The sequence below is a fragment of the Camelus ferus genome, chromosome 17 (genome assembly GCF_009834535.1).
Source record: "Camelus ferus isolate YT-003-E chromosome 17, BCGSAC_Cfer_1.0, whole genome shotgun sequence".
NCBI lineage: Eukaryota > Metazoa > Chordata > Mammalia > Artiodactyla > Camelidae > Camelus > Camelus ferus.
This window is the reverse complement of record NC_045712.1, coordinates 47,188,444-47,213,769: the sequence shown is the minus strand read 5'-3', so window position 1 is coordinate 47,213,769 and position 25,326 is coordinate 47,188,444. Positions and strand designations below refer to the sequence as shown.

At 47.7% G+C, this 25,326-nt stretch overlaps 1 protein-coding gene across 2 annotated transcripts in view; it reads left to right on the top strand.

Annotated features, from left to right (window-relative positions):
- The window catches only part of TGFBR2 (transforming growth factor beta receptor 2), a 54,834-nt gene that overhangs the window by 15,843 nt on the left and 13,665 nt on the right, over window positions 1-25,326 (top strand). For both annotated transcript variants that reach the window (XM_032459375.1, XM_032459374.1), the window contains exons 2-5: window positions 9,601-9,769; window positions 11,215-11,405; window positions 18,937-19,736; window positions 21,351-21,492. In XM_032459375.1, the coding sequence (XP_032315266.1) occupies window positions 9,601-9,769; window positions 11,215-11,405; window positions 18,937-19,736; window positions 21,351-21,492 (1,302 nt within the window). The remainder of the gene's footprint in view (window positions 1-9,600; window positions 9,770-11,214; window positions 11,406-18,936; window positions 19,737-21,350; window positions 21,493-25,326) is intronic.

Genomic DNA, 25,326 nt, shown 5'->3' with positions numbered 1-25,326 from the left:
TTTTACGTGAGTCAGTGGCCTCAAGGAGAAGTTAAGGAATATTGCTTCCCATGTATCTCAGTGGCACAGAACCCGTCTTGCCTAGGTGCTTTAAAAACCTAGTAAAATGTTGCTAGTATTTTTCTCCAGTTCTCTCATCAGCTGTGAATTCAAGTGTCCCTGAGAAAGCAAGCCACGGAACCTTATTTCAGCCGGTTAGAATTCCATAATCTTAAGGTGCCTCATTGCCTTCCCATCTGTGTGTGTCAAACCCTCATTTTATTATTATTTTTATTATTATCATCATCATCATTATCATTATCATCATCCTATGCAGATCTGATTTCTAAAGTAGAAAGTTTTCCTTTTTCTTGAACCTAAGTTTGAGTATGCGTATTCAAGAAGCAAATGCATATTGGAAAAATATCCAGACTAGTGAATCACGAGTTTTTACAGTCCAACTGAACCTCTAAAGTTGGAAAAGACAATCGAATAGATGTGTCAAATACTCATTAATGGTAAACATTCAGATGGCCGCGGGGCCCAGGGCAGCGGGGAGTGACAGGGATGGGGCAAACGTAGGGGTGCTTGTGCCACCACCCCTCACCTCCAGCTAACTGTTGTCATGGGATAATGACACAGTTGCCAAATATTTTATTTTCTTAAGTGGAGTTGGAAATCCAGCTTTTCGTGTGAAATATCCTAATTGGAAAACTTGGCTCACATTTTGAAAAGAGTTTAAGCCAAGCAGAATACACCTGTGGGCCCGCCCTCGCCCCTGTCCACCCCCGCAGCATCTCTCATCCTGGTCCCCACCCGGGTTACTTGGTGGCCAGAAACCAAGCTTTTTGGACTCACCATTTAACGGAGTATCTCCCTTGAGTGCAGGAGTATTTCCAGCCCTTTTCCAGATCACAAATATGGGAATCTTCTGCTTGGACCGTCATCTTCACATCCTTCCTTAAACTGTAATTGAAAAACCTTTCCGGCACGGTGCATGCGTGCGGATGCTGTGGCAGATTTGGAAAGACAGGTGGGGAAAAGCCTCCGCAGAGAGATTAATAATTGACAAGCCCGATCTCACCGGAAACTGATATTCAGACCAAACTTCTTGCTCAGTTGAAGCCAACATTTCATTCCACGTGCCTATTTTTCTGATTCTCTAATAGCTGCTACCTTAAAAAAAAAAAAAAAAAAAAAAGCCCTTCTTACTGGATTTTGAGTTCGTTTTGCCGTGTTGTGTTCAGCGGCCTGAGCACTGTGAGTTAAAGCAGTGTTTGAACCCTGAATGAGTACCTTACTGAAAAAGGGCATCTTCAGGTAGACCTTTTCCATGTCCAGAGTTCTTTTGAGAAAAAAAAATCATTTTTGTATGTGTTCCTTTATTTCCTATAAGATGGCAAGCATCTTGAAAAAAGAACCATGCCCTATCCTGCCCAACCTTTCCATAAAGGGCTAATTTGAAGGCTCTTTCAGAGCAGATAAATGAGGCGTGTTTGTTTCTGCTGGCTAATTTTTCCGGTGAGTAACAGACGATTTTAGCGGAATTGGCACACGATTGCGCTTCATAAATCGTGGGCTCATTATCCTGCCGCTATCAGACTATTTACCAGCCTTGTTTTGACTGTCACTAAGAGAGTTCGTTAATCGTCTTTTATTTTCAATAATCTCTGGGTTATTCTCCTGGTTGCTACAGTATACCATCCAAGTCATACCGAAGACGGAGGGAGAATTGTTTTCTCAGTTACTGTTACTTTATGTGAAGGGCCAACCTGAACGCACTTGCTGGCAAGATGGTGATGGTTTTGTTGGTCTGTGAGATAGTGCCACGGTCCACTCCTTCACTTGATGCCCCACCTGCATGGATGTGGCTTGACTTTTTTTTTTTCACCTTATTTCCTCTTTTCCTCAGCCCCAGCCCCTACTTGCTCTTGATTTGGGGCTCGTTTCAAAGATGCCACGGTTAGGATTTGCCAGATGCAGGCTCTGTTGAAATCAGCTTTTTCAGTGATAACCTAAAATTGGCAGTGTGGGCGGTGGTATTTGTCGCCAGCCACTCACCTCTGCCCAGCTCTCAGAAGGGTGTTGATCCTTGAGATCCCGATTAAAGAAGGAAGGGGGCTGAGAGACAGGCAAGGTTTCCAGCTCTTCGGATGTGACAGCGGTGCTGGTGTCTGACACTTGGCCTTTGGCAGCAGAAGAGTATTTCCACCTGCAAGAGTCATTTTAAATGTTTGAGTTTTGTCACCTGATATGTGACCTGATTCTGGGATATATATCAAAGGCAAAAAAAGTCAAATTCAGTCAAAACGCAAACTACACTTCATTCCTTAAATGATCCAAAAAATTCAAGGATAAGCAAGAAAACAGAGCGTGCATGTTTGGGGGTTATTTGGCGTTACTGGGGCAGGGGGGTGTTAAATAGGGAAGGCTGCAGTTGAAACTCCAGTTCAGTCGTTTCATGTTTGTCCCTGGAAAAAGCCAATTACTTTTCCATTCAGCTGCCGCTGGTTTTATACTATATAGAGCTCCTTTACAATTTCCTTGTAAATCAAAATTTAAAAATCCTAGTTTAAAGGCACAATCAAGTTTTCAACTTAAAGTACTCTATGGAATTAATTCCTTCCAAATATCCCTCAATCTCTTAATTTACTTGTTTGGTGAATACAAATTTACATTTATACGGTTTTCTTAAAACCATTCATAGTGAACTGTTAAACTTATGAGCCAAAAAAGCTTAAAAAATAAAGAAAACAGAAAGAAAGAAAGCCTCAAAGTTACATTTCTTCAGTTGAACAAGTCAAAGACTCACATACACATACCCCCTCTCCAGTTCATTCACAGTTACCTACATAACAATGAATTTAGGTTGGTGCTTTATTAAGGTGATCTACAACCATCCGGAATCAGTGGTTTATTCTCCAGCCCTTGAGTTTTAGTTTTTAAACCAGCCGTTGAGTTTCTTCAGGGAATTTTTAGAATAGAATATTCCTGTTACGAGACCAGGCTGCCAGAGTGGGGTCCTGTTCCTGCCTCTTGTGAATCCAGTTCTGGCTGAGCCATCCTATGAACAGTGTCCACACCTGGGACATCCGTGTACCTCTCCACCGTTCTGTCTGGAACACAGAGGATGCATGTGTGTTGAATGATTCTCTGTCTTCAGAGATCCAGCCCCTAGAAGGTCGGGATCCCTGGTTCTGCTCGACGTCTCCTGGTCTGAGCTCCGTTCCCCACCCAGAGAGCCTGTCTGTCCTGTGCCTCTCCAAACCACCCATCCTTCAAGGACAAACTCCCCCATGAACCTGAGTACTCCTGGTTCAGCACTCTAACTTTTTCTGACCTCATGCTTGCACAGACAGCAAGTTGGGAGCATTTGACAATCTTGCCTCTTGATCTAGAATGCAAGCCCCTGGAGGGCAGGGACCCACCCAATACTTGTTTTACGTCTCTTGCTGTGTGGAGAATATTACAGAGACCTGATAAATCCCTAATGGTTGACCACGTGGTTGGCAGTTTCAATGTGGACAGATATCTGTCTTTTCTTACTAGGTTTTTGACCACCACTAAGAATGATTTCCCTGCCATTTCAAAGAGATTTTAGGGTATAGATGAGGTCATGCCTGGAAGGTTTTTAAAGAGTATTATTATTGCAAAAATATTTGCATGAAAGAAAAAAAAAAAGGATGCCTTCAGGCCAGTGTCTTGGTTTCTTTCCTGTGCACACTCTGGCCTCCCAGTTATCTTAGTGGTTTCTCCAGTACTGATGATCCTGGTGGCCTTGGGTGACGGTTGTTTTAGGGAGGGACTGCCCCTCCTCTCCAGCTTTCAATATAACCTATAATTACTTAGGGGATGAGGGTTAAAATACAATAGTAAAACTAAAAAATAAGGTTTTGCCTTGTGTTAGAAGTTCTGAGGATGCAATCAATAGATGTTCAGAGAGGGGAAATCTTCCTAAACTGTCTTCGACTTAATCACGAGATCTGTTTTGTTCATCTGTTTGGTTACAGCCATTGGCCAAAGTTTCTGACTTGCTCATGAAAGCCTGTCTGAAAGAAAGCCTTTCTTTCGTGAAGGGTCTCACGAGGTGGTTTGACTCGCTGCTTTGTCCAGGGCGGGAGGGTGCTTGTGAGAGGCCAGCAGACTCATCCCACCTGGTCGTGGGGGCCCCGGGCGCCTGTGCCAGCACCACAGACCCCAGCGGCCGGCTGCCAGGTGGGTGTCACTGTGTCCGACTCTGAAATGCCAACTGCAAATGAAAAACCTTTCAGAGAACAAGTCCTTCTGCTCTGAGCCCATGTGGTGATCAGAGCCTCTGGGCCCATGATCATTTACGAGGCCAGGCTGAAGAAAAGAGCAGATGGAAATAACTGGAAGATGAGATGTGCCTGGGGGGGGGGGTGCTTGATTTTGCTCGACCCGGAAAGAGTGGAGGAAGGGCCATCACAGCCAGCCATACGCGGGGTTCTCCCCAGACGTCCTGCTCTGAGCGTGAACAGAGGCGCAATCCTACCCCGATGGTACCTGTGAGCGCTGGGCTCGGCTCTGAGTGCCCCGGTCTTTCATCAGGCACGAATCCGGGTGCCGCCGTGAACGTACGTGGCAGAGAATCAACAACTACAGTCAGCTGACTTTCAGAAAAGTAGATTATCCTCATCCAATCCATTGGAAGGCCTCCCAAGCAGAAATTGCGGTTTCCCAGAGAAGGAATTCTGCCTCAAAACTGCACCATTGATTCCTGCCTCAATTTCCACCTGCCAACCAGCCCTAGAAATTTCCGACTTGCCCGCCTCACAAGTGTATGAGCCAATACACACACACACACACACACACACACACACACACACACACACACACACACACACACACACAGAGCCCATATTCCCAGGGGCTTTCTGTGCTTGTTAATGTCCAAGGAGCCGTGTCCTGAGTCCCAGTGAGTTCTGTCCACCAGTCGCCATGCGTTCCTCTTTGAGATGCTGCACTTGGTTATATCAGCTTTAAGGATCCTGCTGTGAAGGACATCGCACTATAAGCAAGACATCCACAGGCTTTTGTGGAATAAATGCAGTCCTAAGTGCCCCCGAAACGTACCACACAGTGACGGCAGACGGATGCGTGAATTCAAAGACAGGCCAGTGCCTTCCTGGCAAAGTGTCTGGGGCTATTTCTGGAATTTTGAGGTTTCACCTAATAGTTCAGCTCATGTAGACACCACTCCAAAGGTACGGACTGACAGGCTGCATGCAAGATCCATCCGATTTATCTGGAGTAAGGCTGAACCTTACCCGGCTGCTCCTCATTGACTTTCAAGGGCGACAGCCCTGTTCCAGAAATAGACACAACTGAACACGTCCTTGGTTCATCTTCTCAAGACCTGGGACCTGTCTCTAGGCAGCGAGTTTGGGGGAAACGAGCCCTCAAATGAGGAAGGCGGTATGATTTAGACTGAAGGGCTTGCTCTTACCCTGGGTCTGTTTGAAGAGAAGGAAGTGTGATGGGCCACATGACCCTGTCATATGCGGAATGAGAACAGGCAGTCCCTGCCCACTTCCTTCGCCGGCTGGCTTTCTAGGCGAGAGAGCGTCTCATTCTGGAGCACGTGATGACGAGCTAATGTACCTACTCTGGGGAGAAAATCCTCTGAGGCAGCGGGCTGCTCCCAGAGGGTCCCTAGTTCGTAAAATACACCTTCATATGAGAGGATCTTAACTGAAGACACTGGGGAGCAGCGTTCTCAGACCAGCACTGGAAGGAATTTGCAAGTCGGTAGGGTTTGCTGTAGAGTTAATCAGGAGGCTTTCGCTGTGTTGTTGCTTGAAGTAACAACTTCATCCCTGACTAGGCACACGTATCTTCACTCCTTTGACCTCACAAGCATTAAGTGTGAGACATAAGTGTTGTTTGCTTCTTGAGATCACGACAGTAACCTCTGGGGCTGCACAGAGGCAGTTGTACATGGAATGAATGACCATCTCCACCCTCCGCCCCGCTGGCCGGCCCTGCGCCCCACTCTGATCAGGTGAGAGCTGTCCTGCAGGTCCTCAGTGGGCTCTGCGATGGGATTCTTTGCCTGGGGCTCAGGGGCCATCAGGGAATCTGTGAGCCAGCCCGCTGGATGGATGAGCACAGGTGTGTATGCATTTCTCTCTGCCCCTCACCCTAGAGGGGGCTCAGAACGCTTTTATCAGAATTAGGTGACCCCTCCCCAACAAAGGTGGAGGGGGCTTTCCCACCAATGCACGTGTTCGCCGAGGACAGCACTGGCCTCAAGCGGAGGGCAGCACTGGCCTCAAGCGGAGGGATGTGAGTTGCTGGCAAAATTGACCAGGTGGGGAGCCTCCTGAGGTCAGCTCGCAGGGAGTGGCTGGCGGGGCTGGGGGAATGGGAGTGTAAGCCTGTGTAAAGGCTTTTGAATTTTTCAAATTCAAATTAAAGAGCTGATCAAGCGCAAAAGTTTGCTCACCTTGGCTGTGGTAGTTTTTGCTTTAACGAAGGAAAAAATGAGGCCCCCCTGGCTGGGTTAACTTGCATACAGTGGGTGCTTAATATGTACACGCTCCCGTTGCACGCCGCCTCCTCTCTCCACATGCCTGTGCCTCCAACTATGAAGTGAAGTTGGCCTTTTGCCTTTTCCCCAGAATCTGGTGGAGCGATTTCTCGCTCCGGCCTCACCGTCGGGCAGCAAGGCTGTGCACCCGTGTGTCCGGCTGCCATCGGAGGGGTCATCGGAGGGGTCCCGGAATCATGTAGCCTGCTGGCCCCTCTCTTCTTCTTTCCTTTATTCTTTCTTTCTTCCTTCCTTTTTTCTTCTTCCTTTTTTTTTTTTTTTTTTTTTCTGTTTGGCTATCTTTTTTGTGTCTTCCCTGATTGGGTTTTGCAGGCATCAGATCTAAAGCACTTACACTCGTCAACACATCTGTGGCTGCCACACCGCGTCCAGCCCCCGTCACAGCTGTCTTTTCCCTCTCCCGTCACTCCTGACTCCACTCCTTTTCTCACACTTTGTTTTTAGCTTCTGTTAGAAGAGGATCTGCCAGCCCAGGGAAGCTCCTTTCCATCTGCGGTGTCAGAGCACGCATCACATGGCTTGAGGTGCATGTCCTTCACAAGGAGACGTCTCCCAGCTTGACTGGGGGGCTACCCCGTCACTGTCCCATAAGTCATCTGTGTGTTTGTGCATGCAGCGCCCGGGGGGGGAGGGAGGGCGATTTTTTGTTGTTTACTTTGTGCCAGTGATGTTGTTTCACACTGTCTCCAAGTCAGCATCTCAGCCTTGATTGCACCTTGAGAATCATCTGGGCAGCTTCTGAAAACCCTGGTGTTCAGGCCACCCTCCAGGACAATTAAATCAGCATGTTGGGATGGCTGCTTCACGGCTTTTTTTAAAGCTCCTTAGGTATTGGATTCCAACATGCCCCCAAAGTTGATAACCACTATTATAGGCTAAAATCCTAAAATGCGGGAAGGCAGAATTCCACATCATGGAGGCTTGGTTTTATATTTAAGAACAACAAAGCTTTCTAACCAGCAAATAGTTTGTCTGAAACTAAACAGAACATGGCCTAGTTTTCAGTTTTGTTTTTTGCTTTGCCATGTCTTCTAGGGAAGCCTGAAGGGTTAACTTGGCTGGTTCATACATGGATCCAAATCTAACCATTGTCGAAGATATAGATATATATACTCATTGTTGTGTTGGTCTCAGATTGAACACAAGATTCAGAGAGCATTGTGGCCTGTGTTTTCAGCTAAGTTTAGAGCTCTGGGTCTGGGAGACGTTGAGAATTTCAAAATAGTTTGTTACCTAAAAATACACTTCCTGAAATGAACTTGAGGCCTAGGAGGGATGAATGGGTTTATTTTTTGCTTCTATATTTAATGTGCCACAAGAAAGCACATCTTAAATTTATGTTTATATTTTTAGAGACCCAGGAAACAGGTGCTGTGCCCAGGCGACAGAGGGCTTTGGGTGGCAAAGTGCCAATGACAGAAACTCAAATTCATGAGCCAGGGCGGCCGTGGGAAGGCGTTGAAACTGTGCATCCAGCTTTAGGCAGGAGGGTGCTTAACACACGAGAGGACGAGGGGGATTTGCTTAGGCCTGGTGGAGGCTGGTCCCTGGGGGGGACACACCTCCTGCCTCCTGATGGCCAGTCTGGTCTAGCGCCACCTGCTGTCCGGGTGCCTAACCTTTCCTAGTCCAGCAGAGAAGTGTCCTGAGTTCATGTTTGTTGGCCAGATACCCAACAGCCTTGTCCTGCTCTCCAGACTCATGCCTGTGGTTACCACCGTGGCCAAAGGAAAAGGATCTCACTGAGGGAGAGGAGTGGGAAGGGGTGTTGCACCTTTTCTGTCACCTTTCGGTGTGTAGCACATGTTCCCAAAGACAGTCTGTCTTCAGTTACGCATGGGTGTGCCTGACTACTGCGTGTATAATCACACCCCCCTGACGAGTGGGAAGAAGGCCTGGACCGTTCCCACCCGGTGCAGAGGCCAAAGATGAACTTCCGTCATCCATTCCTTATGTCTCCGCGAGTCCCCAGTGACGCAGCGCCCACGTTTGGGTGTCTTCTCCGTGACAGCCCCTCTTCCTGGCCCTGGAGGAAACTGGAGACCAGGAGAGAAGGTCTGGTTGAGCATAGTTTTGGTGGCTAGATTAGAGGCCAGGGAGTGATGGAGAGTGTGTGAGCAGAATATAGAACAAAGCTCTCTGCTGGTTCCTTGGGGGCTGCTTTGGGGGGAAGAGGTGACGTTTCACCAGAGACCAGGAAGGGTGACGGCAGGGGAGGGCCTGAGGAAGTCAGGAACTTGGCTTCTTCCAGGAAAGGCCTGTGTGTCCTAAAAGGCAGTGAGCAAGGAGTCAGTTGGAGGGTGGCGGCGGGATGGATGAGGTCAGAGAGGTGGCCCGGGACAGACCTTCAGGCTGAACCTCCTGGGGGTCCCCTGCAGGACCTCAGGCCTTACCCTGTGTGTCCAGGAGACACACATCATCAACTGAGTTCGCTCAAGGCAACCAGGAGACATCAGAGCCAGGCCCTTGCGAAGGAGGTCTGGACAGCTGTGTCGGGGCTGGTGGGGTGGTCAGGGGAGCAACAGCAGAGTCCCACATCACCCCCGGGGCTCCTCCGAGCCGGCAGACCCCATTCCACACGCCCCAGCTCTGCTCCACGTGACCCCCTCTGCCTGTGAGGTGACAACGCCTGCCTGGTTCCCATTCCTCTGTGTCTCTCTCTGTTCTGGGTGGCCCTGCCTTGGTCTGTTTCTGTGTCCATCCACCAGCGAAACTACAATTTCCTTAAGGGCGAGTGTTTCGTGCTCCCAATCCAATGCAGTAGGCCAACCCAGACTGTTTCTGGATTGAAGGAGGAGGCGTTGGTAGAAAGAACGCCGTATGATGCGCACTGACAAAGGCAAGAAGTTGAGCAACCTCCCCAACCCCAGCCACCTCCTCCCCGCCAAGGCCTTCCCTGCACCTTGCACGCGCAGGGGCATCCTAGCGTCTTTCTCCCCATTCGCACACCTGACATCGGGTTCCTCCTCTGAGAAAGCACCAGGTCATCAGGAATTCACGGGCAGCTGCTATGCAGCTGGATAGTCACACATCCCTCTTTTCCCTCCCAGTGAACAGTGACATGCTGGTCACGGACAATAACGGCGCCGTCAAGCTTCCGCAACTGTGTAAGTTCTGCGACGTGCGCGCCTCCACCTGTGACAACCAGAAATCCTGCCTGAGCAACTGCAGCATCACGGCTATCTGCGAGAAGCCGCACGAAGTCTGCGTGGCCGTCTGGTAAGGCTGGCTTTCAGACCTTTCTCTCCCGCTTTGGTAAGTGATCCAGGTCACACGTCTCCACGCCCCAAGCGTCACCTCCCAGCTCAGGTGCCTTCCCTCTCCATCAGTCATCCAGTGTAATCGCTCCAAGTACTCTGCACATTTTCAAATGCACATACACTCCTTTATTATGTACCATAGCTATGTAAATTAAATAGCGGTAGAAATTATTACAGAAGTTAAAATAAGGTGGGAGGGTGCAGCTCAAGTGCTAGAGTGCATGCTTAGCATGCACGAGGTCCTGGGTTCAATCCCCAGTACCTCCGTCAAAAAACCAGATAAATAAATAAACCTAATTGCCTCCCCCGTGCAAAAAAAAAAAAAAGTTACAATAGAAACTGTGTCAAGGATCAGGATGTGCCACTTCCTAGTCATTGACACCCTTTGGGAGCTGGCAGTGATGCCAGGAGCTTTGTTCTTCAGAGGCAAACTCAGTCCCCTTGCATGGAAATGACAGGTGGGCTGTGAGGAGAGGGAAGCCCTTGTCATAAAAGGGAATCAGACGACGACCTGTTCCTTAGAAGCCTTGGCCGAGACATCAACCTCCAATGGGCTGCCTGCTGCATCTTTCTCTGGGAGCAGAGCCATGTCTTTATCTTAGTCCTTCTTCCCTTCCCTCCTGTCTCTCTCTCTCCCTCCCCGATCCCCCCATCTCACCACACACACACAGACACACACACCACACATAACATAATTTATATTATACTATATATAAAACAGATAAACAACAAGTTTATACTGTACAGCACAGGGAATTGTATTCAATACCTTATAGTATCCTATAATGGAAAAGAATATGGAAATGAATATATGTATGTATACACACGACTGAGACATTGTGCTGTACACCAGAAATTGACACATTGTAGTTGACTGTACTTCAATTTAAAAAAAAAAAAGAATAAAATAATGCCATATGCAGCAACATGGATGGACCTGGAAATCGTAAGCCAGAAAGAGAGAAAAATACCATAGGATACCACTTACATGTGGAATCTTAAAAAAAAGACACAAATGAATTTATATACAAAACAGAAACAGACTCACAGATTTAGAAAACAAACTTATGGTCACCAGAAGGGGTGCGAAAGGATAAATTGGGAGTTGGAAATTTTCATATACTAAATACTATGGGGAAAATAACAGGTTTCTACTGTACAGCACAGGGAACTGTGTTCAATATTGTAATAACCTATAATGGGAAAGAATATGAAAAGAAATACATGTGTGTATATGCAAGACTGGGACGTTGTGCTGTACACCAGAAATTGACACATTGTAACTGACCGTACTTCACTCAAAATTTTTTTTTAAAAAAAGAAACAGCTGGAGGGAAATACCACTCAGACTGCTTCTCTGTGCAGAGCCCACGCTCACCCACCCCCATCTCTGCCCCACCCCAGGAGAAAGAATGATGAGAACATCACACTAGAGACGGTTTGCCACGACCCCAAGATCGCTTACCATGGCTTTGTTCTCGACGACGCGGCTTCTCCCAAGTGCATCATGAAGGAAAAGAAGGGGTCAGGAGAGACTTTCTTCATGTGTTCCTGTAGCTCCGATGAGTGCAACGACCACATCATCTTCTCTGAAGGTGAGTGCTCTTCTCCGAGGGCCTGGAGCCCGGCTCAGAGCACATCCCTCCATGCGTGGCTGGTGTGGGGGCTGAGCTCTCACTGTGATCGGGAACCGTTCACCCAGCAGAAGGAGGTGCGTAGGGGGTCGCAGGGCTGGCTCCAGTCCGTCTCAGGTGTGGCTCAGGGAGCCCACATTATTGTCATCGAGAAAGTTTTTGTCACCCGGAGCAGTGGTTCTCCAGGTGCATTGCCTAGACCAGCAGCAGGTGGCATCCCCTGAGAACCTGTTAGAGATGCAGATTCCCGGACCCCACTCCAGACTCTTGAGCTCTGGGTGCCCACTCCCTTCCTTAACTGAAGTGCAGGTGAGCTGGCACCATGACCAAGGCCCAGGAGCAGGAATTGCTGGATCATATGGTAGTTCTATTTTCCATTTTTTGAGGACCCTCCATCCTGTTCTCCACAGTGGTTGCACCATTTCACATTCCCACTAACAGTGCACAAGGGTTCCTTTTTCTCCACATCTTGGCCAACACTTGTTCTCTTTGTCTTGAGGGGGGAGGGTATAGCTCAGTGGAAGAGTGTGTGCCTAGCGTGCACAAGGTCCTGGGTTCAATCCTCAGTACTTCCACTAAAAATAAGTAAGTAAATAAAAGCCTAATTACCCCTCCCCCAAAAAGATTGTTATCTTTGTCGTTTTGGAGTTATAACTTTTTTTTTTTTAATGCTGAAATGAAGCCCATGCAGTTAGCTCGTCCAGATTCTTCATTTTACTGACGAAGAAATGGGTTTTCAGAGAGTGGCAAAACTTTCCCAAGATTTCAAAGTCATTTCTCCACCATTTGTCAGGAGTGTTGGAGAACCTTGTCTCTTTTTCAGGGAATATCATCAACCCTCCACGTTCGGGGCTGGGGGTGTGCTTGTTAAGAGTCTTACGGCCATGCAGGGCTGTGGACACATGACTGGTCACAGAACGGCACCCAGACTCACCACTCAGCAAGTCCTAGGCAGGTGGTACAACCAAAAGTGGGAGCAGTCCCAAGTTTGTGAGGAATGATGTTTCTAAATGCTGGCTAGCAGGATGCTCACGTTTTGAGACAATCTTGGCCTCCCCAGTGAGATTTTCTGGGTTCAAATCCCAACTTAGCCATTTATGCACTGTTTGTCCTTGGGTGAACTAATTCACCTCAGTTTTCCCCTCTGAAAAATGGGGGTAAAAATAGTGCTCACTTTTTTTTTTACATTTTTCCCTTTTTTGGTTTTATTATGTAGAATTATTACAGTTCAACTGCACATACACATTATGCTGCATGTAAATACATATATACAGTATACTGCACAAAAAATTGTGCTCACTTTGAATAGGATTTTTGTGAGAATAAATTAGTTTATTCACATAGGGCACAGAGCAAGTATTCAATAAATCTTGGCTGGAAATAAGTTACTCTTGTTCCCCAAGATTCACGTCTTCTCTTTGGATTTAGCCAGATGAGTGATTGGCTGGGTACCAGTGTCGCAGCGTGTTCTCCAACACTGTCAGCAGCCGTCCTGTGAATCAGTGACATGTTCACTGCACGTTGTTGAGGAAACTGTACTGTCAGCGAGAGAAATTATTTCTCTTGTCCTTCTGCCTTGGGAAGATTATTGCCCTCGTGAGGACATCTTGGCTTCTGAGCTCAAGGACCCTTTGAAGCATATAGAGCAGGCATCAGCTACCATCTTTGACAAAGGACCAGTTACCCAGTATTTTTGGCATCGCAGGCCAGAGAGCTGCTCAGCTTAGCCACAGACAGCGTGTCAACAAGGGGCGGCAACCGGGTTCCAATAAAACTTTATTTACAAAGCAAGGCTTCAGGCAAAGCCGGAATGTGGGGGATCATGTTTTGTTGGATTTTGCCCTCCGGAACTACCTACCAGACATGCTCAAGTCGTGCTTCGGGCAAGTGTGTGGGCGTGCATTTTGTGTACCAGCATCACCCCCGCTGGCCTGCTTTCCCGCGTTTCTCTTCCACTTATCTTGATTCCAGCTCCCACTTCACTTTTCTTTTGTCTTCCTCCATCTCTCTGTTGCATGAGATGTTATGTTTTTTTACAGGATGGACGGATCAGTAAATGAGTCAGTTATATCTCATTCACTTAGAAGCCAGGACTCTGGAAACCACTGTGACTCAAAGTTCAACCTCTGCGGTTAAACAGAGAAGCAGGCCATCACGCGGTGTGCGCTCCCTGCGGACTCGCAGGCTGCCTGCAGGCTTTGCAGTCGTGCGCATGCGCCCTCCCCGGAGCGGCTGAGCGCGAGGAGAGCGGGGCTCCTGGTAGCCACCAGGTTTCCTCCTTTCCTCTCTCATTGTTGAAGAATTTCTTTTAAACGAAAACAGCCTCTTGGGTTTGCAAGCCTCAAGCTGGCAGGAAGACGAATGGTTTTTGGTTTTTTTTTTTTTTTTTTTTTTTTTTTTACAGTATCAGACGCGCGGTTTCCTGTCTCTGTTTAACTTGCTCGCAGAACATCTCAGCCAGCTGGTTCCCCCTGGACCTATTGTGACCCTAGTAACGTCGCTTCCCGCCACCCAGCAAACCCACCCCGGCATGGAGCACATCACGTGCCTTGTGTCCTGTTACGGACTTGTCTTGCCTGCTGAGTCGGGGAAGGCTTGGAGGTGCTGCTGCCTCGCTTGCTCTCCAATCTCATTCTGCGTGTGTGGCTCCAGAATCCGGGAGCTGGCTTCTGGGGGGGAGCTCTGAGGTCTCGCGTGTAAGAAACGGGCGGAATAACGGTGCTTTGGCGGCTCCGGACTCTGGGGCAGCCGCCTTTGAAGTGCACACTCCCAACTCAAAATAGCTGGCTCGCCAGCTGTGCATTTTTGTTTCAAGAGAAAGGAACCAGATTTCCTTTCTGGTCTAAATGCAAAAGAAAAAAAACAGTAACTGTGGCAATTCGGTGGGGGAAAGTTGTTAGCAGAGGAAGAAAATGTTGGGTGAAAAGTCACTCGTCTCATTCCGGGAAAGCAGAATCAGTCCTCTGAGGGGATGACTCAGTGCTGAAGGAGACTTTGGTCGCGAATGCGTTAGGTTAGAAGCATCCTCTGAATCCGTGAGTATGGCCCGTGTCTGGCCAAGGACATAATAAAGACTGTACATGCCAGAGGGCATTGTGACTCAGTCGAGTGAAGCTTAGCCTGTATTTGTAGTGTCTTCAGGCAAAGCAACTCGCTTTTGTAGATTTTTTTTTTCCCGAAGCCCCAGAGTAAACAAAGATGCTGTGAGGCCAGATGTGGTTGCCGGCTGTGAATATTTCTACCCGGGGAACCTCATTCTGACGTGAATCACAGCAGAGTGGAATCCATTAAGGACACAGTCTGTCTCGGAGCCCATCCACTGGATGTGTGTGACCAATAAAACGGCTGGACCAGTCAGGCTGGCGCTGCTACAAGTCTGTGGTCTCTCCTCAGAGCCACCTCCTCATGTTCTGTAAACAACACACAGATGGGTGACGGCAAAAGGGGTCCAGGGACTGTGTTTGCTACTTTACAAGCACCTTGGTGTCCCAGCAGTGGAAAAACCCCAGCAAGCTAGCTGGCCACTGGGAAACTGACCCTCATTTCTGCCCATACTGAACTCTAGTTGGACATCTGGCTGACTTGCTTTTGGTAAACCTTTTCAGATCCTCCAGTAACTTTTGCACATTGCTAACTCTGTAAAGTATCAATGGTCCCAGCCATAATTCTGCCTTAAAAAAATATTAACTTTTTAAAAGAACTCATATTTGCTTCTTGACTTTACAGAAATATATGCCACATGTGGCTGGTTCCAGGGTCGGGAACAGTGGATGCCAAATCGAGTGATGAAAATTCCTTTCATTTCTTCTCTTTTTCTGGGTCCTGTCTTGTTCTCCTGTCAGACTGAAGTAGTTGTTCTCGGCCTTGGCCGCACCTTGGAAACACCTGAGAAGCTTGAAAAACAACTCATTAGCTGAGTCTCAGTCAGCCAGTTTCGGACTTAATTGGTCTGGGGCCTGGTGTCAGGATTAAAAACAAACAAACAAACAAACAACAAAACCTTGCCAAGATATTCTAATATGCAGCCAATGTTGGGAAGCGCTGGATTCGGGACAGTTTGTTCTGCCAAATCTTTTCATATTTTTCACCAAGTTTCCCATATAACCTAAAAAAAAAATGATAGTAACAAGTAGAGAATGGCCACCTCCACAGGAATTAGCCAGATTCAGCCCTCTAGGTTAGGCCAGGAGCCGAACGAGCCAGCTCACGCCTGGATCACTCCTCCCTGGGAAAAAAGAGGGTTCCTTAATAGAGGGTATGGCTGTGCCCCGGCATTTTATAAGCAATTGCAGAGCAAGGTCAAGGTTGGAGGGTTTGGGTACCACTGCCACGGCCAAGCCCGGGGCAAGGAGGGAGTCGGCGCGCACAGTCGGTGGCAGGAGGCGAGGATGCTTGTGCATGTTGGGCGGAGGATAGCTGCCAGGAGCTGCCAGGAGCTTGATTCAGGTGGAGCCAGAGAGAAGGGAGGAGGTGTTTCGGTGACAAGACAGGTATTGATAACGTATTGATAACGTGCATAACTGATGTGCTTTTATTTTGTTTGGAGGTAATTAGGTTTATTTATTTATTTAAATAGAGGTAGTGGAGATTGAACCCAGGACCTCATGCATGTTAAGCACACACTCGACCACTGAGTTGTACCCTCTCCCCTTCATTAATGTGCTTTTCTCAGGAGGTCTAGTCTCGCAGTGGGAGAAGATAGTGAAATAATGTAAGCACTCTATTTCTGCTTTCAGAATTCCTGAAAACAAACCGAGACGAGGTGGGAGCTCCCATCCAGACAGGCATCCAGGCAAAGAATGAAAGAATTGGGGCAGGTGGGGGAGTCTCAACAAAGCCCAAGCTGAGTTAGTGGTCAGAAGATGGTATCATGGAGAAGGGAACAAAAACCTCCCCGTCAGGGGAGCCCGGGTCAGCCCGGGGAGGCATGGACCACCTTCTCTTTGGCTAGCACTGAATATGAGTGAACAAGTTCACTGCGAATTTTCTCTGCCAGAGGGAAACAGCTTTGTGGCAGAATCTCAAGGAACTTATCCCATGTGTGCTAAAGCAGTGCTTTATCATTTAAATGAATCACTGAGAGAACGTTGTAAAATGCAGATCCTGATCCAGCCTTGTGAGTCAGGCCTGAGAGCCTGCATTTCCACGAAGTTCCCAGGTGACGTCTGCTGACGCCGTCGGTCCAGGGAACACACCTGGAAGAGCAGGGTGCCAAGAGATCCTTTTTGCACCATTGCCACCTGTGTTTTTAAAGATGCAGAAAATACGCAAAATATTGCAACTCCCAAGATAGAAAGAATATATGTAGTAACTCTGGACTTAGAAAGTATGTATATCCTCTGATGAATCCATTATCATAGCGGGGTGTGGGGGGTGAGATGGGGTGAGAACAGAGGTAGGTGATAGGGTGTGGAGTGTCACAGAATGAAGAAGCAATCTGCTTTGCGCCTTATGAAATCCTGTATCTTTCCCTCTAGGGATCCCAGCGGGTCCGCGCCTGGCCAGGGCTGCGACACTGCCTTTGTATGCTGAATGAACATACTTAGAACTCAGACAGTAAATGTTCAGGGGGCGTCGGTACCTTGAGTTACGTCTCCTGGAACATAGAATCCAAATCAGTTTTTCTCCTTTGAACTGTTAATGTGGTCAACGATAGTAGTTGTTTTCTTTGTTTCTGATCTAAAATAGATTTTATGTTATATCCTCTAATGGATTTGGCCGTAAGCGTCCCCCTTCGGTGACCCTCAGCCCCTCCAGCTGCATCCGTGACTTTGACGCCAGCCTCCTCTGCTTGAGCCCAGCTCACTGCTCACAGAGGCTTCCGTCTCCACTTCTGTGAAATGGGATCAAGGATACGGAACTGGATAATCCATAGGGTTCAAGATAATCCATGAAAAGCACAATGTGTGGCATTTAGTATGTGCTCAGTTAATGACTGCTGTACTTTGAAATATTATACTCGAGACAGGAAGTTCTCCCTCCCCACAGCGTATCTCTCTTTAGCACAGTTTCCTCCTTTGGATCTCAGCCAGTTACATATATATCCTGTTGCTTTAGATGAGCATGTTGGCGTGTGAAAATCTCTGTGGTTAGAGTGTCACTGCCAACCTCAAGAATCTCTGTGGTGGTTGTGTGATGTTCAGCAACACGCTGAGGTCTACGGAAAATGTAGATCATGAGTGTCCCTTTCTGTTGTTTGGATACCTTAGTATCTTGGTAAAATTTTTGCCCCAAACTCTTTCAGTGAGTAAAAGAATTGCAGAACTAATTCAAATGCAGGAGCCCATCTCTCAAATTCACCTACGTCAACTTGGTTTTTATCAAGACACATTAACCAACCCACCTAGGTGTTTAGACTGTTGGCCTTAATTTAATGTCTTTTTTCACTATGTGATTTTTTAAAAATACTGAATTGTAGATGCTCAGTTTTCAGTTCCTTTTAGCAACGAGTGTTGGATTGGAGCCTAACAGAGGACTTAAAAGAGCCTGGAAGCGACCTGTTTTCATTGTGTGGAGTGTGTGTGTGTGTGTGTGTGTGTGTGTGTGTGATTAGGCAACTTGTTTACTTTTAAATCACTCTGAAGGAACCTATACTTTGGAATTTCCCCTTGAGGTTTTCTGCCAGTCCAGAAATACACTTCCTTCTGTAAATTCTCTCACTTGTGCAGCAATGTTTCCATTGTTGCTACTCAGTATTTCAGTTCTATGAAACTGCAAATCACATGCACACTGAGAAGGGTAGTATTGGGGGAGATACAATGTAACTGACTTCCAAAGAGACCCTTAGCACAGACTCCTCTCCCCCAACTAATAGCTGATGCTGCATGGTAGCCTGAATGTTGATTGAACAGGACAAGCTGGAGTTCAGAAAAGAGCAGAGACTAGGGCAGGCTGTGACCATCTCTTTGTTTTCATCAGATACCATCTATGCGAGCATTTTGGAGGCAGGAGTTGTCATTTTCTGTATTCCCAAGGCTGCCTTTGCTAACACTCAGTAAATGCTTTGCTCATTCATTCAACACGTACTAAGGCCCTCTCGTGTGCTGGCACTGTGCACTGTAGCTCTGGTCCCTGCCAGCGCAGCGTTCTCAGTCTGCGGGGGAGGTGGGGGGAGTAGGGAAAGACAGATGAAACCAAAAAGTGGAGTCCTAATTATTTAACTCAAATTGTGCTCGCTTGTTACATAGGACAAATGTGGCGTGCTATGAGGATATATAAAATAGAACACTTTCCCAAGTTTCCTAGGTTTCCTTTAGGGAGTGACCCTTTAGCTGAGTGTGGAGGGAAGAGAAGGAGACACTGATTAGATGGCCAGAGGCGGGGAAGACTGGACCCGTGCACACTAGCATCCATCCCAGGAGAAAGACTCACGATCTGTTACCCACAAAGACTATGCAGATGGTAAAGTCTAAGACGCTGGGGTGTGGACCCACTCCCCCACCGTGCACACCCACCAAACCAACTCCTTCTTTCTCCTGTGCTTCCGCTTCAGAGTACGCCACCAACAACCCAGACTTGCTGCTAGTCATATTCCAGGTGACAGGCGTCAGCCTCCTGCCGCCGCTGGGCATCGCCGTCGCCGTCATCGTCACCTTCTACTGCTACCGTGTTCACCGGCAGCAGAAGCTGAGCTCGTCCTGGGACTCGGGGAAGCCGCGGAAGCTGATGGAGTTCAGCGAGCACCTGGCCATCATCCTGGAAGACGACCGCTCCGACATCAGCTCCACCTGCGCCAACAACATCAACCACAACACGGAGCTGCTGCCCATCGAGCTGGACACCCTGGTGGGCAAGGGCCGCTTCGCCGAGGTCTACAAGGCCAAGCTGCGGCAGAACACGTCTGAGCAGTTCGAGACCGTGGCCGTCAAGATCTTCCCCTACGAGGAGTATGCCTCCTGGAAGACGGAGAAGGACATCTTCTCGGACATCAACCTCAAGCACGAGAACATCCTCCAGTTCCTGACAGCCGAGGAGCGCAAGACGGAGCTGGGCAAGCAGTACTGGCTGATCACCGCCTTCCACGCCAAGGGCAACCTGCAGGAGTACCTCACCCGGCACGTCGTCAGCTGGGAGGACCTGCGCAAGCTGGGCGGCTCGCTGGCCCGCGGCATCGCGCACCTGCACAGCGACCGCACCCTGTGCGGCCGGCCCAAGATGCCCATCGTGCACAGGGACCTCAAGAGCTCCAACATCCTGGTCAAGGGCGACCTCACCTGCTGCCTCTGCGACTTCGGGCTCTCCCTGCGTCTGGACCCGACTCTGTCTGTGGACGACCTGGCCAACAGTGGGCAGGTAGGGCGGCCCGGACCCCTCGCCTTCTGGGCCTCGCCTCCCTCTCGGCTCCATCAGCCCCGTGCTCTGATCCAGCCAGGCTGGAAGTTAACCCTGGGCCATGCCCCACCCTCCTGCCGGGGCGCCTTTGCCAACCCACAGCATCTCTCTTCCTGTGTTTTCACGTCCTTCCCAGTTCAGGACAGGCATTTCCTCCCTGAGTCCAGCCTCACATCTCTTCCACTGGTGCATTATTTTTCTTTGCTTCAAACACTGCTCGGGCTGCACTCTAATTTTTCCCGTCTTATGGTGGTACCCAGCCATTTCTGCTCTGTCCTCCTGGTCCTTACCACTGGCTTCTTTTTACCATTCTAGAAGGCAGACTCCTTGAAGTCCAGCTCCACCTCCATGTGGTCACACCCAGCCCAGTGTCCTGGACAGGAAAAGCCACCCATAAGTACTTGTGGAGTGAGTGATGGGCTGCGTGAAGGCACACTTCCCCTTCCGAAGCATCTTATAGATTGAAATTGAAACTTTTTTGGCTATAGAGCCACTAGAAACAGGTGAAATTGACCGTCATCCTTTATGAATGACAGGCCCATGTTTCATACACTGGGAGCTTGGCTGTGGGTCGGAGTGGGCTCTTGAGAGGCTTCTAGCCAGGTGGAGGGACGTGCTTTTGAAGAATCCAGTTACTGCTAGGGTAGCCCTCTGGGTCCACGGGGCACATCCAGTTAAATGGGTTGAAACACGAACAGATTGATGCGCCAGGGTAACAAGTCATGCAGTGACCTATTAAAAAGAATTTCTTCAAATGCATGCCCCTAAAAAAGCATTATTTGGGTTAATATTATCAGCTCACGTGACATTCCCTGGATCCTTGGGAAAACAGGACTTCCTTGCTATTTTGTCAGTCTATACATGCTCCATTATCCAACATTCAGGTGATTTTTTTTTTCCCCTAGAAATATTTTTTTTTCCTATATAGTGTTTTCATACTGTTAGTCATTGTCCAAACAAAGCTACAGAGCGTGCCCATCAAAATTACAAAATGATCCAGGTTTGGGCTTTGATGGTGGAAATACTTCCCACACAATTGAACTCAATAGAAATTTTATGAAATTACACTACATCCTCCGTGCACTAGAATGGGCCATGGGACAAACAAAGAAGATGGAGATAGTCCTCAAGTGACAAAAATGAATGGCAGTTAGTATTATCTTCCCCATACATCTTGGAGTTTCAAGAATGAAAAAAAAAAAATACTCAATTTGCAGAGATAAAAATAAACATGGGAAGGACCCCTGACGCTGTCTCCCAGGCTCTCTGCAGGGAGGTTACTGTCTCCATAATGTGAAGACATGGATCACAGGGCTACAAAAAGCAGCCCTGAGGCTTGTCCTTTCCTTATTTTGGCATTTTTTGCTTTATAGTCTCTGGTTTTCAGGGTGAGAACACCTATTTTTAAAAAAAAATAACTACCTAAGCTGCCCTTTTCTGTGCGGGTCTCGTTCTTTAAAACAACACTGTGCTTTTAAGGGTCAACTAGACATGTAGGGGACAGATGGCAGACTTTGAAGACAGGAATGCAGGTGGAATGAAATGATGGGCCCCCGTGTCTGTTTTTGTTTTCAGGTGGGAACTGCACGATACATGGCCCCAGAAGTCCTCGAGTCCAGGATGAATTTGGAGAATGTTGAGTCCTTCAAGCAGACAGATGTCTACTCCATGGCCCTGGTGCTCTGGGAGATGACGTCCCGCTGCAACGCGGTGGGAGGTAGGCATGGACCCCGTCACGGCATGGCGGTGCCTGACGGGCCTTCAGATGCAGTGTCGTGGTCGTTGCTTCAGTGTGATTCCAGGGAGACAAGAGAGTTAACCGCACTGAGAGCTAGCTGAGATCTGGCAGTCCACAGCCATTCCAGAGCAGTGTGGAATTGTGCTTTAAAAAGCAAGCCTGGGTCTTACAGCTGAAAGCCAGGTTTGGAGCGTGAAGCATTTTAGCTCCTTTCTTTCTTTTTCATTATAGTATATTTCAAGCTATTGAATGTAGTTCCCTGTACTATACAGTTGGACCTTGTTATGTATCTTTTCTGTACATAGCAGTTTGTATCTGTTAACCCCAAACTCCCAATTTATCCCTCCCGTGCTTCCCCCCAGTAACCATAAGTTTGTTTTCCCTGTGTGTCTGTTTTTGTTTTGTAAATAAGTTCATTTGTGTCATTTTTTCAGATTCCACATGTAAGTGATACCATACGATATTAGTCGTTCTCTGTCCAACTTACTTCATTTAGTATGATCATCTCTAGGTCCATCCATGTTGCTGCAGAATGGCATTATTTCATTCTTTTTATGGCTGAGTAATATTCCATTGTGTATATACATATACCACAACTTCTTTATCCAGTCATCTGTTGATGGACATTTAGGTGGTGTCCATGTCTTGGCTATTGCAATTAGGGCTGCTATGAACATTGAGCTGCATGTATCTTTTCTAACTAGAGATTTCTCCAGATAGATGACCAGGAGTAGGATTGCTGAATCATATGATGGTAACTCTACTGTTAGTTTTTTAAGGAATCTCCATACTGTTTTCCATAATGGCTGCACCAAGCTCCTTTCCCACCAGCAGTGTAGGAGGGCTCCCTTTCTCCACAGCCTCTCCAGCATTTATTGTTTGCGGACTTTTTAATGATGACCATTCTGACCTGTATGAGGTGATACCTCATTGTAGTTTCGACTTGCATTCCTCTGATAATTAGTGATTTTGAGAATCTTTTCATTATCTCCTTTCCTGAAGTATAATGTACTTTTCTCTTGACACACCTCTTCACAGTTATTTACATATCTGGCAAGTGATGAACACTGATAATATTTATAAGAATTATTTCTTCTTATCAAATGGATACCATTATTCAGAAAAGTATCTGATTTTTGTTTCTTTTTGTATTTGAAGGTTTTTCAGAATTATAAGGTCCAGGAAGTGGATTTGACTCAAAATGTCCTTTGATGGGCATAACTTTTCTCTGTTGGACAAAACAAGGGAATGGTTTGATGTATTTGCTTAGGTTTTGAAAAATCTAGTGAAGAAAGCTTGTTGAGGAATGCACTATTCTTCAAGGGTGTGGGGGTAGATGTCACTGCTTTAGAGAGTATGATCCCCTGACCTTCCTGGAGATGAGAATGTCTACATCACTATCCTCTTCTGACTGTCTCTCAAGAGTTTCCATCAGGGTCTTAGGTCTCACCTTAGAAATGTATGTGTCCCAACCTGGTCCTGGCTGGATGCTACGTCAGGCCACGCTACCTCCAGTTTTATATTTAACCCTTTGTTTTGTGTAACTTGGACTCGGGATTGTTGTGCAAGGAGCACAGGGAGTGCCCCCTACGGCCCACCCAGCTTCCCCTCCTGTTAACGTCTCACCTCAACCAAGCACAGCTATGGATGGCTGGGAATGGCCGTGGGGGCAGCATTTACTCTTAATTAACCTACAGGACCTTCTCCAGCCTCCAAGCCCTCAGTAACCAGGATGCACTCTAGGAGTCCACGTCCCACGCAGGGTCCGTGCCACATGCCTCGCGGTCTCCTGCAGTGTGGGCAGGTGGTCAGTCTGTGTGTCTCTGACACTTGTCGCTTGTGAACAGTTGAGAGCAGTTACTTTACGGGCGCCTGGCCCTCTGGGTTGCTCTGCTGCCTTCTCGTGATCAGATGGGGACTGTGCATGTTTAGGTGAGAACACCGCCAAAATGACATTGTGCGCCACTCCGGGTTACGTGGGCCAAGGGGTGTCCGTGTCCAGTTTCATCACTTGTTCAGGTGGTGTCTCCCTGCTTCTCTCTGTTTAGATACTCCTTCCTCCGTTTGTAATTAATATGTATCTCATGGGAAGGTACTTTGACCTGTTTCTAAAGATACAAAGCACCTGTTTGGCAAGGATACTAGACCTGCTTTTTTAATCATAATTTTACCTGCAAATTTTAGGATCCATCACTAGTTCTTACCAGCAACAATTACTACTGTAATGTTTGCCCAACAGGGATTTTCTGTTTTTCTTATGCCTTCTACATTTATTTTTTTTTTTATGGGGGGTGGCAATTAGGTTTATTTATCTTTTTTTTAGAGGAGATCCTGGGAATTGAACCCAGGACCTCGTGCATGCTAAGCACACATTATACCACTGAGCTCTACCCTCCCCGCTGTACCTTCCACATTTATCAATAGATATTCTGCTTCAGGGGTATCTGTCCTTTCTCTCACCAGCCCCTGTAATTTATTCATTTAGCTATGTTTTTAATACCAGTATGGAGTTGCAGATATTTATTTTATTCTGTGGGTATTTCACATTATCAATATTTATTTTGGTGCTCAGATTAGGACAGTTTGGGTCACCGGGCCAAAGCGCCCGACATCTTGCTCCAGGTGGGTTTGGTTGGCACCAGGGCTGACTCTGACCGCTCATCCTGGTGAGGACCTCCTTAGTGCACTCTCCAGGGTGAGTCCAGGCCCCCTCCGGCTGGGACCCCTGTTGGCTTCCATCACCTGCTTCCCTGGGCCCTGCGTGGGGGTGGCACTTCCTGTCTGGCTGACTGTGTTATTTTCTGGTTTCCTGCCTGAGACTTCTTCCCCCACCGCACTTCCAAAAGTAACTCAGTTTTGCCCTGTGCAGTGGAATTTGTTTCACCAAATTTCAGCCACTGAGAATAATTTTCAGCTAGGAAGCTTTGACAGTTCCAAAAGGAATCCTCAGACTGCAAGGGTGGTGGAGGAGAGGATGCTGTTGGGATAATTTACCTCGATCACGGTCACTCTCCTGTCCTTTCAAAACCCGTTATTCCCTAAACACAAGCTGGAGACTGTGCGTGTGTCTTCCCCTCTGTCGGTGCGGCCTGCTTGCTAGGGCCCTGTGTGAGCCCTGCTTCCATGTCATCATAGGAGCCTTTTCCTGTCCGCATCTGCTGAGTGTGGAAGAATCGGACTGATTCTTCACCAGCTTTTACGAGGTCTAAAGACGGATTCAGTATAAACAAGTTTTCCCAAGGAAGGAACAGGGTCTCGTTTGTTCAGCTTGTCTCAAAAAACCTTTCATAACCTCTAGGAGAAGAACGGACAGCTTCGGGGAACCGGAAGGGACCATCCTGGTTCTCGTTTTGTTTGATCTCAAGCCCACAGTACTGTTCCTCCCACCTCCGCTCAGGCTGCACAAATCAAAGTTATTTATCTTCCCTTTGCTCGGCGCCAACAGACAGCCCTCCACTTGATTTAAGCTCTTTCTTTCACTTTCTTTTAAAAGTCATTGTTTTCCTGTTCTGTTTCATCTTCGAGTGTTTTGCGTGTGTGCCTGGGTGTGCGTGTGTGTGCGCCTTAAAAACCGTGAAGACAGATTTTCTGCTTAGTCTTAATTTCAGGGGCTTTTCTTTTGTATCTAAAGAGTCCCTTGGAAGGTAGACTGAGCCCTGAAGATAGGAGGTGTTCGCTCCCACCTGTGGCAGAAGCACAGGAGGGAGGACAGGTACTTCCATCAAGAAGCCTGCTGTCTGCTGAGGAAACACAGGCTTGTTTCTCCTCCTTCACTCTGTAAGAGTTTGCACATTCGGACACATTTCTTACCTC